The sequence below is a fragment of the Prionailurus viverrinus genome, chromosome A2, assembly GCF_022837055.1.
Source record: "Prionailurus viverrinus isolate Anna chromosome A2, UM_Priviv_1.0, whole genome shotgun sequence".
In the NCBI taxonomy this organism is placed as follows: Eukaryota; Metazoa; Chordata; class Mammalia; order Carnivora; family Felidae; genus Prionailurus; species Prionailurus viverrinus.
In genome coordinates this window covers 91144979-91159170 of record NC_062562.1, presented here as the reverse complement: position 1 = coordinate 91159170, position 14192 = coordinate 91144979, and the positions used below count along the sequence as shown (strand labels likewise).

At 37.4% G+C, this 14192-nt stretch overlaps 1 protein-coding gene across 1 annotated transcript in view; it reads left to right on the top strand.

Annotated features, from left to right (window-relative positions):
- Positions 1 to 14192, top strand: part of ELAPOR2 (endosome-lysosome associated apoptosis and autophagy regulator family member 2) — a 185840-nt gene that overhangs the window by 145772 nt on the left and 25876 nt on the right. Inside the window, exons 11-18 of the mRNA XM_047848990.1 lie at positions 1001 to 1091; positions 1782 to 1884; positions 5081 to 5218; positions 6701 to 6964; positions 7666 to 7839; positions 9863 to 10052; positions 11296 to 11392; positions 11966 to 12067. Of these exons, the coding sequence (XP_047704946.1) occupies positions 1001 to 1091; positions 1782 to 1884; positions 5081 to 5218; positions 6701 to 6964; positions 7666 to 7839; positions 9863 to 10052; positions 11296 to 11392; positions 11966 to 12067 (1159 nt within the window). The remainder of the gene's footprint in view (positions 1 to 1000; positions 1092 to 1781; positions 1885 to 5080; positions 5219 to 6700; positions 6965 to 7665; positions 7840 to 9862; positions 10053 to 11295; positions 11393 to 11965; positions 12068 to 14192) is intronic.

Genomic DNA, 14192 nt, shown 5'->3' with positions numbered 1-14192 from the left:
AGTTGGGTGTTTGCACGGAGCGAGCAAGTTCCCTGGCAGGAACCGGTTCCCTTTGGGATTTCGGCTGGGGGATGGGCGGGGGAGATGGCGCTGGCGAGCGCCTTTGTTCCCCACCAAACTGAGCTCTGTTGTCAGGGGGCTCAGCAGCTCTCCCTCCCTTTGTCCTCCAGCCTTCCCGCTTTCCGAGCAGAGCTGTTAACTTATGACCTCCCAGACGCTAAGTCGCGCTTGTTGTGGGAACACAGTCCGTCAGGCCCCTCCGCTTTTGCAAGCCAGACTCGGTGGCTGTGCTTGGCCGGCGAGCCGCCCCTCCGCCCCGGCTCCCTCCCGCCAGTCCGTGGAGCGCGCACCGCCTCGCCACCCTTCCTACCCTCTTCCGTGGGCCTCTCGTCTGCGTTTGGCTCCGGCGACTCCGTTCTGCTAATCCTCTGGCGGTTTTCTGGGTTATTTAGGCAGATGTAGATGGAATCTAAGTGATCAGCAGGACGTGCGGTGAGCCCAGCGTCCTCCTAAGCCGCCATCTTGCCGCAACCCCAGAACAGGAGTTTTAAATTAGGGAACAATAATATAGCAAACTATAAGAAAGAACACTGGACCCCAAATCTTCATTAAGTAATTTGACATTTTTAGTTTCCGTTGGTTACCTGAAGAATAAGATTTTCCATCTCAATTTATTAGAATGGATAAAGACCATCTGTTTTAGTTAAAAAAAAAAAAGCCTAATTGAGAAAACTTGTTAGTTTTCTCATTGAATAGGTTCGGTGAAAAAGTATGTATTACTTGATTCTTCCTGAGGAATCATATAGAATGTCTATTGATATTTAGGAGTCTACCTCTGCATGTAATTTGCTACTGCAATGTAAAAATAGGGAATTTGGGGGGAGTATTTCTAACTTTGAACATAAGCACCAGTAGTCCGTTTTTTAAACCTTATTTAAAAAGGTTGTTGGAAATCATTAACGGAATTTTTACTGATAAAGATGCCTTATCTCATTTCCAGGTTGGGAGGTGGCTGGAGATCATATCCAGAGTGGGGCTGGAGGTTCGGATAATGATTACCTGATCTTAAACTTGCATATCCCAGGATTTAAGTAAGGAAAACCAATTCTGATTCCCTTCTGTAAGAATCCTCATGCCTGCTTCCCTCTAGAAATAGTTGAAGTATGACTGCCTTCATAACATATACTTACATTGTGACGGACTTAGCAAGTAACAGGTTGTTATAGGATAATGTATTACATTTAAGAATATCTGTAAAATTGGTTATTGAGAAATTATAACTGTTAGTTGTATATTACTTAGATGAAGCTCAAAGCTTTTAACACTAATTCTGTCCAAATGTTACAATGACCATGATTCTTGGATGCTTAATGAAGAGGTCTTAGTCCAAGTAGTTTATGGGAGTATCCTTTGGTTTATATATTTATTTTTCTCTCAGTTTTCTCTGTAAAGTAGTATGTTATAACTCTTTAAATCCATTTGGGTTTAGTTCCCCATGTTGAAGCTTCCTAGTAGGCCTAGAAGGCATCTTTTTCCTGCTTTAGAATGGATGGTAGTATTTATAGTAGGAGATTCAAGCACATTAACATGGTTGTGTAGACTACTGGAATGGTATGGGTGTGCAGAGATTGAGTGAGGAAGAAGTTGTGGCTGGAGGCAGCCATTGATTAGGAGAAGAGATGAGCATGGCTTTCAAAGCTTAATAGAAAAAGTGACTTAGTTTTGTTCCATATTGTATTTACAAAATACTATAAATATTGTAATTTTAATCTGTCAACTAGACCACCAACATCTATGACTGGAGCCATGGGTTCTGAACTTGGAAGAATAACATTTGTCTTTGAGACCCTCTGTTCAGCTGACTGTGTTCTGTATTTCATGGTGGTAAGTGAAAGAGAGGCTTTCAAAGGCGGGTTTCTAAGCTTAGCGTTTTCTTTCAAGTGTCAATTCATTTATGCAAGTTGGGATAAGAATTCCATTTTCCTTCCTATTCTTAGGCCCTTGCAAAAAATTAAAAAATACCTAGGGGCACCTGAGTGGCTCAGTCGGTTGAGCTTCTGACTTCTGACTTCCACTCAGGTCATGATCTCACGGTTCCTGAGTTCCAGCCCTGCGTTGAGCTCTGTGCTGACAGCCCAGACCCTGGAGCCTGCTTCGGATTCTGTGTCTTCCTCTCTCTCTGCCCCTCCCCTACTCACACTCTGTCTCTCTCAAAAGTAAATTAACATTAAAAAAAATTGTTTTTAAATGTCTAAAGAAGTCACTAAGAAATGTGCAATGTAACCCACAAAGAAAGCTTGTGTTCTTCATGGGAAAGACTGAGTGAGTGGGCTTGGGCAATTGACGGAAGTCAGGAAATATTAATCTAGTAAAAATTCCTTCCTAAAAATATGCCACCAGCACGATGAAAAATTCGTCTCTAATAACCATTCAGTACTTCAAACCATCAGGAGGGAAAAACCTGTATTAATAAAGTGAAGGTAGAATATAATGGGAGTGTAAGGCATCAGGAAGAAAGAAAACTGTTCGTTGTTAAGTTTAATAAATGTAGACAAAGGACTTTACTCTGTCCATGTTCTAATTTCACCTACTTTTTCTTGATGCCCATATATTTCAAGTCTTAGGTTGATAAAAGTAGCAACACAAAATTTATTAAGACCTCATGTGGCTGTTAGGTTGTTGGCTAGGATTTTAGCACTGTAAGTAGTGACTTCATAGACATGATTTGTTTTTGCTTTTTTTCCCAATAGTCTTTTAGCAGCTCATTAACAGGCTATTAACAATTTCCTACATGATATACAAGATGAAGATTTAAATATTTGTGATTACTACCAGATTAAAGGAAGGCAGACTATTTTGTTCTGAAAAAGAAAAATTGACATTGTAGTAGTAAAAGAAGATCATGAATTATCTTTAACACATCCATTTATTACACCACAAATAACCAATAAATATTCAATTCCCAGCTCTGCCGATTTCTTTAACCCTTTAATTCCTCTTCATCCTTGGTGCCATTGCTGAAATCCAGACTCCCATTATTTCTCAACAGCAGTCTCTATTCTTTTTTCTCAATTCTCTCATATATGCTGCTATCAAAATTATCTTTATAAACGTACAAACACTATTAGAGGCCTCAACATCAAATCTACCTACTTTCCCTTGGTGGTTTTTTTATTGCCTGTGGCAATGGTTATTAAAATATGGTCCCTGGACCAGCATCACCTGAGAATTTGTTAGAAACGTAGCTTTCTGAGCTTCATCCTAGTTGTAATGAGACTAAATCTGTATTTTAACCAGCCATGGGAGTAGTCCTAACATCAACTCAGTTTTAAGAACTAGCAGCCTTTGAATACACTTAAAATTCCTTAGCATGGTATCTATATGGCTTTCTGTAGTCTTAGCCCAGCCTCTGTTACCAAGCCTACTGTTATTACTACTCACATCTCTGTAGACACCCTGAATTTGTTACAGGAACACCCTGTACTTCAGTTCTCATGCCTTGACACTCTAAGCCAGAATAACATTCTTCCTTTTCCCCTTTTGTCTGGTGAACTCTCACTCATAATTCAAGCCTTGCTCAAACGTCACCTCTTCTGGGAAGCTTTCTTTCAATCCTTTAAGTAAAATTAGCCACTCTCTCCAGTGTGCTCCTGAAACCCTTCAAGAAAACTCTATTTTAGTCATGTGACTGTATTGATGTTTTTGTCTCTCTCACTTGGCCAAGCACTCTTGAGGGTAGGGATCACAGGTATTTATTTTCATGAATCAACCTTATAGTTTTTAGCTCATAGCAGAATCTGCTCATTTTCTTTCCTCTCTGTTAGATTTGGTTTTCTCATAGGATTTTTTTGTGATATCATTAAATAGCATATAGGAATGCTGTCAGAATCATGCAGTGTTTTACAGAGGTGAGACGGTATTATTTGCAAAAATGCATTAAGTTCCTTTTATTATTGGAATAAGCATCTAGAAAGATAGTGTTTAACAAAGCACTATCTGTGTTGTATGAGCTTCTTTTAGGAAGTGGCATGTATCCTGGTTTGGTTGTTTAGTAAGCTGGGGAAGTTCTGCAATGTATGACAAACACATTCTGCTATTCCTTTCTGTGGTGTAAACTCAAGACACATATCTTTGTACCATATTTGATTACGTTATAATGTTTGACTCCTATGTTTACATCATAGAAAGAAACAGACATATTTTGAGCTCATGCCACTGTATTGTCAACATCCCAGATAACAGAAGCCTATCCAAATTTCTAAGCCCTCTCTTAAGGTTTCTGCAGTCAACACTAATTAGAAAATTCAAGGTTAGCTGAAGTTTTCACTTCAAATTAATTAGATGCATATTACATCGGTTGACTATATTTGCCTTCTCACCACATTAATGACAGCATGTTGGTTGAAATGTTATACCTTTGTATATTATTCTGAATATTGAATTTAGCTAAGGAAATCAGAAATAAAATATGATACAAAATTATCCTTTGGAATTCAGGTTTAAGCAGGAGAAGATTTCATGAACTTAAAATAATGTTCTGGTTAGTCTGCACTTGGGGAAGCCTGGAAGTTGCAAGTATAGTTCATGGGGAACTTACAATTCCTGTGCAAGACCTGCCTGGCAGAATCTCTCAACGAAAAAAGATAAACATGGAAAACCTTGCTATTCTGTGAGGGTTCTAGAAGTTTACTGTGAGAAGTTTGAGGAATTACATTTCCCTTCTAAGTGTATTTCCTAAGCTAGAGTCATATGCTTGTAGGCGCACACACAGACACACACACACACACACACACACACACACACCCACACACACACACACACACCCTTAAATACACTATAATTTGAGACCTCTTTCAGGTTACATTGACAACGTGGTTTAGAAATTGTAATTAATAAGCTAGTGAGTGCTTATGTAGACTTGAAGCATGTTTTGAGAGCTCTAGAGTTATGTGCCCTCCAGATAAATATTCACCAACCTTACAGGGATTACTGTAAATACACACATATTTCTAGTGTATACATATGTATATCCATACTGAGTTTATGCCTTTTTTGTTTATATTTTTCTACTATATTTTAGGATATTAATAGAAAAAGTACCAACGTGGTGGAATCATGGGGTGGAACCAAAGAAAAACAAGCTTATACCCACATCATCTTCAAGAATGCAACATTTACATTTACATGGGCATTCCAGAGAACTAATCAGGGCCAAGATGTAAGTTCCTCGCACTTTTTTTTTTTAACACAAAGATGATGCTCCCAATGGAAATTCATACAAAATGATCATTCAAATCTCTTGGAGGAAAAGACTTAGTTTTTTTTATTGATGTAGAATCAATCATTTGGTTATGGAGTAGATTTGTACAAAAATGGTATATATATTTTTTGAGAGCAAGAATGTATGGAATTGAGTAACACAGTGTATCTCTGGATTGTTCTCCACTGAACAGATAGATTTGCTGAAAGCTTAAGAGAAACAAAATCTAATTTTGTAGTTATTTAAAAACATATTGTTAAAGCTTTCTGAGACTTTGAGAAGGCTGGTGACCGTCTTCCTCTTTTTCTGAATGATCTGACATTTGTCCAGGAGCCAACAACTGGTGTTAGTTTATTATTTCCTTGTAGTTGTGTCTCCTTTTACAGCCTGGAGAGTGCGTATTACACATGAGTGGGTTAACACACAGAATTATTTATTCTCTTTTACTTTTCCTGCTAGAGTAGACCTTAATTCTCCCGTACGTAAATTCCATCGTATGTTTCAATAGTAGCAGGACTGTTATTTTTGTGGATCTCCATAGACGTGACTATCCAAGGTGAAAACAAAGTAAACCACTGTGGTAGCAAATGCAGAACATTTTCTCTTTTCTCTTCAGACTTTCATCAGGGAACCCATTCCCAGATGTTACTTGACTCTAATTGTTCTTGACCAGTGTTTGGATTACCATAATGTGGGGCATGAATGTGCTATGGAATGCTTCCTTGACTTTTTTCTTTTCCCCAGACAAGAAACAAACATTAAGTTGTCTCGGTTAGCATTGCTGTCTACTGATAAAGTGGTGCCCGTTGCCTGGTGGGAACTAGATCTTCTTTGATGCAGTGTCAGAAGAAGGAGTATAGTCAGGGCCAGGTTTTGCTCTCTACTATGCATCTTTTTGGTGGAAATCAGTCATAGGCTAGGGAAAGGACTAGAGAGGGAGAGAGAGTCCCAAAGGGGTGGTGTGATGGCATCAGTATTACACAGTGTTTGGGTGAGGACCAGAGTCCTGGTCTTCCAAGACTACTCCCTTGTCCAAAGCTTTTTCACTTGCCACACTGCAAACATCCTATGGTATCATTACTTTTAGGCTTATATCCGAATAAACAAGTATGGGAGATAAAGTTGTTCCACTGTTAAACCATACCAGTTCATCCAGATGTAAAGCCTATAAACGTGCCTGAGTTTGTACCAGTTATGACAGATCTTGTAGTGATGGTGGCTAAACTCCTGGAACTCGATTACTGAGGAAATTAGCTTCTAGTGTTAAGATCGAAGGTTGTTTTTTAAAAGAACTGAGAAGAAATAATATTAATCCATTGTCACTGATAAACTGTTCGGCTGGAACACTCTGCTTGGTTCTTTGGTGATATCAACACAAAACACTCTGGTTTTACAACTCAGCCCCAAGGCAGAAGTCATTACTTTCTGCTCTCTTTTTAGAATAGACGGTTCATCAATGACATGGTGAAGATTTATTCTATCACTGCCACTAATGCAGTTGATGGGGTGGCGTCCTCATGCCGTGCCTGTGCCCTCGGTTCTGAACAGTCGGGCTCATCGTGTGTCCCCTGCCCCCCAGGCCACTACATTGAGAAAGAAACCAACCAGTGCAAGGAGTGTCCACCTGACACCTACCTGTCCATACATCAAGTCTATGGCAAGGAGGCTTGTATTCCATGTGGGCCTGGGAGTAGAAGCACTCAGGTAAGTGAGTGTGCATTTCAATTGTTCCTGGGAAGACACACCTTCATAAAGAAACTCAGAAGTTCCCTTTAATATTTCTCCGGCAACTACAAAGTTGCTGGCTATATTTAGAAATGGCTTTTTCATTTTTGTGTGTGTGTTTTCTGCCCTTAACATTTCTTAAGCACTTAATATGTGCCATGAAGGTCCTAATTCCTGGGGGCATAAAATAGTAAGGAAAGCACTCAAATAAGAATGCCTTCCAAAAATACTAAAATTGATATTTTGTGTCTTCTGTTAAGGTAAAGCAAGTAAACTACCTCTGTAGGCGGGGCATAGAAATATATGGAGAACAAGTATATCTTAGAACATTTTAAGGGCAAAGGTTGATGGCATTTTTGGGTGAAAGAGAAAGTAGTTTTACTGTATGTTGACACTGGTGTAACAGGGATTTGTGGCTGTTTATTAAAATACCTTAATACAAGAAACTAGTTTTGGAGTAACTTCACTCTTACTTTTAAGAAATGCTGATTTTCCTGAACTCTACCTAGGAAAATCTAATTAGTGTTTGGAAATTCTCTATATTCGTATGGTAAAATATAACTAGGACAAAATTACTGAAAGAGTTTCAAACATAGAACTTTTTGGAAACACATTGTTCATAGCAGCTAATATTTTCTTTTGTGCTGTATATTTTTTAATTTCTTAATCTCTAATCAAAGGACCACTCAGTTTGCTATAGTGACTGCTTTTTCCACCATGAAAAAGAAAATCAGAGTTTGCACTATGACTTCAGCAACCTCAGCAGCGTGGGCTCGTTAATGAATGGACCCAGCTTTACTTCCAAAGGAACAAAATACTTCCATTTCTTCAATATTAGTTTATGTGGGCATGAGGTGAGTTCTGGCTGTCAAAGTGAGATGGAGCTGTATTTCAGCTTTGCCTGAGTTGATATTTTCTGTGTTGATGGCCCAATAAAATCTCTATGGGAACTAACAATCAAATGTCAGAAACTGAGCTGTGATTGCTTAAATTCTGTGTTGCCTCCTAGCAGGCCGGCTGGCAGCTTTCTCCAGCAGGGCCAACCTTGTCTGGTTCTGCATTCATCAAGGCACTTATCTAGCCAACTGAAGCCCAAAGCTTGGAGTTATGGTATAGGTACTTGAAGCATCTTTCATTTTTTGTAAAAATGGGTCAGGCTTGTCAGTCCCACCTATTTTTCAGTCTGGCAGTTTTGGTTTGGGAAAGTTTTACTGTTCTTTATGTCGTCCGTTTTAAAAGAAAAAGACTTCCAAGAGGAAGTTTATTCAACAATAAAAAAGGAGGTAAGCAGGAGACAAATGTCGCTTGATCAGGTAGTGTCTGCTAATAAATAATGGGATCTTATTTTTCTATGGGAAGAAGCAGAACCTCAATTAATGCTGGTAATGGGAAGAATTACAGGACTATATGCCCAGTATTTTTATAGATCTATGAGGTTGGGGTAGGAGAGAGTATGTATATGTATACACCATTAGCAATGATGAAAATGTAATAAGGCATTTCCTCCATGTTTCTTTCCATATTAACTTTGGCATCTCCAGTGGTCTTCATTATGAGATGCTGTGCCACACTTTGTGCAAAGGAAACAAAACGAGATCTGATGACCACAGATGTTTTCAGACAAAAAGATCTGTAAATTTATTTGGTATAGTGTTTGTCCTGTCCTGATTTTACAGGGAGAGATCAAACACACTTTATTGCTTACTCAGTTCATTTGACAAATAAATAAATATTAAATACCTGTTATGTTGAATACTGAGTGGAGCAGTGAATGAGATTAGTTACACATTATATTATGCTTTTTTTTGTTCTTGTGCCTGTGTTACCACTGCCTTTCCTTCCATCTTTCCCCTCTTCTTTTCTGTCCTCTTTCTTTCCTTTTTGTCCTCATTCCTTTTATTGTAGTTTACCTCTTTCTTTCCTCAGTAGTTTCTCTCTCATTTTTTCCATTGTTTTCATCTTCTTGGCTTCAGCCATTTAATTTAAGCTTAGTAAAAGTATATTGTACCTGTAGTGTGAGAAGGCTTGGTAGAGGGAGAAAATTTTTTAAGTTTGGATTGTTAGCTGCATTAAGAAAGATAAATCTGTATTCTTTTCTTTATGTTCATGTGTGCTTACTTTACATCTAAGATCAGTAAAATCATGTCCTTTTCCCCCTTATATATTCCTTCATAGAAATTGTAGAGAAAGCTATGGTCATTTGCAGTGGGACTAGAGTATATTTAAATAGCCTTTTAACTTTATATATTCCAACTGATTAAATGATTAAAAAAGTAAATCTCTGTATTCTCTTCAACTTACTGTGTAGTTGAGTAGGTACATGTCATTGAGTAAAGACACATGTAGTGGCCAACTATTAAGAACTTAGACGGGGGTCCTATGATTTTGCTCCAATATGGCTTTTATGCTTTCTTCTTCAGCCTTCACATTTCCTTTCTGCCACAATAGGCCGGTAAAGGAGAAGGAAGAGCAAGTCTTCTCCTTTGGAATTAAAACCTTCACTCAGAGTTATCTGGTCTCTTTGAATGCATTGCTATCCTATGAATCAATGGTTTCATAGATGATTTTAGTTCCTTAAATTAGATGGCTTTCATCAGCAAAAATGATGCTTGTAGTTGGATGAGCAGTGTAGTATTGAGTGTATACATTCATTATAACTTAAATGACTCTCAACCCTGGTTAGACATTGGAATTCCTCAAGAGCTTTTTTTTTTTTTTTTTTTAAATGCTGGTGCCTGGGCCCCACTTCCTTTTATTGAAAGCAGAATCTCTGCAGTGAGGAGAGAGCCACTGCTCTACTAGAGTCATTAGCTCTCTTGAGATCCACTTTAGAGAATGACTCTTCAGTAAAACCTCTTGATGACTTTGTTTTCCTAGGGGAAGAAGATGGCTCTTTGTACCAACAATATAACAGACTTTACAGTAAAGGAAATGGTGGCAGGGTCAGATGATTACACGAATTTGGTAGGAGCATATGTATGCCAGTCAACTATTATTCCCTCTGAGAGTAAGGGTTTCCGAGCAGCCTTATCATCACAGTCCATCATTCTGGCAGATACATTTTTAGGTAAGCTTCATTTCGTTCCTATATGCATGCATGCAGTTATTCTAAAATTATAGTACTGATAACTTGTCATTGTGTTGGTATTTGCCATAGATGATGGAGGCTATAGGTAATTCTAATCCCTTTGTAACATGGTTAAAAAGCTCCTACAATTGAGATCTATTGATCCATCTAAGTGAGTACAAGTATCTTCTGAGTTTACATATTAACTCATATGTGATAAGATGTTTTTTGAGAGTCTGTGCCTTTCATCAAGTTCTCTAGGAATTTAAGAAGCAAAATAAGTTTGGAAACCAAAACTATAAACAAAATAATAGTAAAAGAAGTAATGTATAAATCTAAATCATAATATTTACCACCAGTTTTCATAATATTTTCTTGTATGAGAAGTAAGCCAGTGACACTTAGCAATGGTGAATGTGCCAAGTTTTATTCCCTACCTGTTTCTTCTGTCTTTGTGGACTGGAAGGTATAGGAAAGTTTGAAGAATGACCTCTCAGTTATTTTTAGGGATCCAGTTCATTACAACCTCTGGTATGATGATAAAACATTTAACACATATCAATCTAACAAGCTTCATGGGTGATTCTAACATACAGCAGATTTGAGGACCATTGCTATAGACTCCAGAGGAATTGAGCTTTAATTTTCAGCACCAAGGTCAGTCACCAAGCTTGTGCTCAGCATCAGAACTCCTCGTCTGAAGGAGAGGTTGCTGTGATTGCTTGCATTTTGGCTCTGCTCTCATTTTCCCTACCAGGAATGAGAAAAATGCCTGACTTTTAGATTAAACAAGTTTTGGAGTTATTTTCTGGAAATTATTAGGGCACAAAATTTTTTGTTTTCTCAAGTATATCTATACTGAGTTGAAAGCTGTATTAGCAAAATAACCCAGCTTGTTCTACAAAAACTAACTTTTTATATTGTTAGATTATTGAAATGTCAGAGCTGGAAGGGGCTTTAGAGATTATCTCAATTACTTCTTGAATTTTACAAATTAGGACATAACACCCAGGGAAGTGAAGTGACTTAAACAAAATAACAGAGCTAGGGAGTAGATTGTTTTATTTTTTATTCTATAGAGCTTCGTAAGGTTCTTAGTCTTACCATGAACACATTAATTTAATACGATATTTCTGGTCAAATGACAGTATCAAAGTGAAGCTGTTTTCTATTCATATACACAGAAACTAAATAAACCTAATTTTCCTGTATTGCTTAATAGCTTTTTTTTATTGTTATCTAGGAGTGACAGTTGAAACTACATTGCAAAATATTAATATAAAAGAAGATATGTTTCCACTTCCACCTAGCCAAATACCAGATGTGCATTTCTTTTATAAGTAAGTGAAGATGCCGCTTACCTTGACAATTTTAATCAAAAGAATGTCTCTTCAGGGTGCCTAGAGTCGTAGCTTATACTTAACAGGTAATCTGTGATTAGTTTGTAAATGGAAGACTGAGTGTAAAGTAGGAAACATGAAATATTTTGCAAGTGTTATAGTTCAGATAGATGTCTTTTTTCTGTTATATATATTCTTTTAAATTAGGCAATAGAGACTCTACTTCATTGTCTAGACAGTGTTTGTAATTCACACATCTTAATAACAGCAAAAGTAGATATGGCTTCTCTTCCCTTTAAAAATTTTTTTTGATTGTGACTTTGATTATAATTATAGTAACTCTGCTAAACACCTTGATGATAGCGTATTGCTTTAGCTGAGAAAATAGTCAACTCTTCATTGGCAGTGAAAGCAAATGAGCCCAGTTTGTATTAAAATTCTCAATTAGTGAACTTGGACACATTTTTCTTTTTCATTGTTTCACAGAGTATAGAAGTAGTTCTACACAGGATATTTATGTCTTGGTGATCTATGTCATGTCTGTTCTGTGGAATGACATTTGCCTTTCAATAGGTCTTCTACAACTACAACATCTTGTGTTAATGGCCGATCAACTGCTGTGAAAATGAGGTGCAATCCTACTAAACCAGGAGCAGGAGTGATTTCAGTCCCCAGGTATTCTTATTTCTATGTGATTGTTTCACATTTGTATTTATTGTGAGGAATCAAAACTCCCCAGAATCTTACTATTTTAAAACATGGTCCCTATGAATGCAAAGCAGAAAGAGAACAGAAGAATACGTAGGTTTTTATTATAGGGATATGCTGTGTGTCTCTTAAGAGGAACAAGTCCTCACAAATCTCAGTACATCCCAGTCTCCTCAAAGACATATTCGCCTCCTGTTTGCTTAATTGTCTTGAAAATTATTTCAACATATAATTACAGTGTTTGTATCCTTGTATTTATTCTTACTGTTTAGTCCCAATTTCCTTAAGAGCTGGATTATATATAACCTGGCTTATAGTTCTTGATCAACAGTGAACCACCTGGGTGATCTAGATTGAAGTAATTGAACCTCTGAATCATGGTTTCTTTCTCTGTGAGAGAATAGGGGCGAGGGTAGATAATTTGTATGATCCATTTCCAGCTCCTGCGTTTTCTGATTAATAGTGGCAGAATCACCAAGGTAGAATCTGGTCTATAGAATATATAATACAGTTCATTTGACTTGCTGGAGTTGAGGCAGTAGCTCTCCACAGTCTAGATTCGACTTCTACAGTCCATATTGGGTAGAAACACTAGGAGAAAATGGGCAATTTCATGGACTCAGAACTCTCAACTTAAATAATGCTTTCATGGTGTGAGTGACACTTAAATGTCTGCTGATTTTTGTTTTTTGCAGTTATTCATTGTTCTGTATGTAGATTGTTTATTTCTAATATTTGTTGGATTAAGGTACCTTTATCATAGTTCGACTTGAACGTATTTCTCAAGTTAACATAAATATATATGTGTGTGTATATATACACACACACACACATATACATATATAATTTTCTTTTAAATAAAATTTTATATTAAATTTTATTTAAAAGAAAATGACTGACTTAGTTTTGTTTTTGATAGTTTCGCAGTAACCATTGAGAGATTTTAAGCTATTGTGCTTACGCATATCAGGACATCAGTATTGGAAATCAGTGGTCTGAGCATTTGCTTCGGCATCTTAAAAGTATTTCCAGGGGTATCAATATTGTGGGTTTACTTTGGGGCACAAAAGGACACTCGTATTCACCTCTTAACCAACTGTGTTTCTCTGGTTCTCATAGATCTAGGAATTAATTTTTCTTTTCACCTTTTCAAGGTGAGAGAAGTATATGATCAGAGGAGAACATAATAAAAGTTACTAGACATCAGTGTAAGAGACAGAGGGAGCCTGATGCTCAAGGGCATCATTTGGTGGAGGATCCCTATGCCAGCATCCAAGCTAGAGTCAAGGCAGCAAACCACCCTTTGTTTATGAGAAGGTGTGTTTAGAGTTTCTTTAATTATTCCCTGATATCCCCCCAAATAGCTTTGAGTTAAGATGCTTGTTCTATTAATGGTAGCACTTATAACGTCCTTCCTTGGACTTAGCAATGAACCTCTCAGAGTCTAGCCTCTAGGAGTCTACCTGGATGGCTTCCAAAGCCTCTCCAGGTGTCTCATCCAAGCAGATAATATTACCAAAGATTCAATCTGTCCATGAGAAAATATATCCACTCTAACTCTCCCAAGGTGGGTTCTGATGTTTTAAGGTAAAAAAAAAAAAGTTTCCTGATGTTAAATTATGGCACTTAGAAACTGAGTTTTTCCTTGTGGGGAGGGGAAAAGTAGTTTTTCCTTTAACCTGTAGTCGTTTATTCTACTTCAGGAATATAACTGTCTTTGCCAGGGTTTCTCAAGATCACTCGTGGCAGAATACCTTGGGGTTTCTTTTAAAAATCAATTTCTGGATCTTTCCAAAAACATAAAGAATATCTTGAGTGTTGAGCATAGGAATATATATTTTTTAAACACAAAACAGTTCTGGGAGTCTGGCTGGCTCAAATGGAGGAGCGTGCGACTCTTGATCTAGGAGTTTTGAGTTAGAGCTCCTCACTGGGTGTACAGACTACTTAAAAACAAAATCCTAAAAGAAAACCTGCAAGACAATTCCTAAGTATATTAAAATTTAGGAACTACTAATCTTAACCCACTGAGACAAACTCTCAAACTTTGTTCTGCATTTTAATTTTCTGAAAAGCTAATTTAAAATACCTT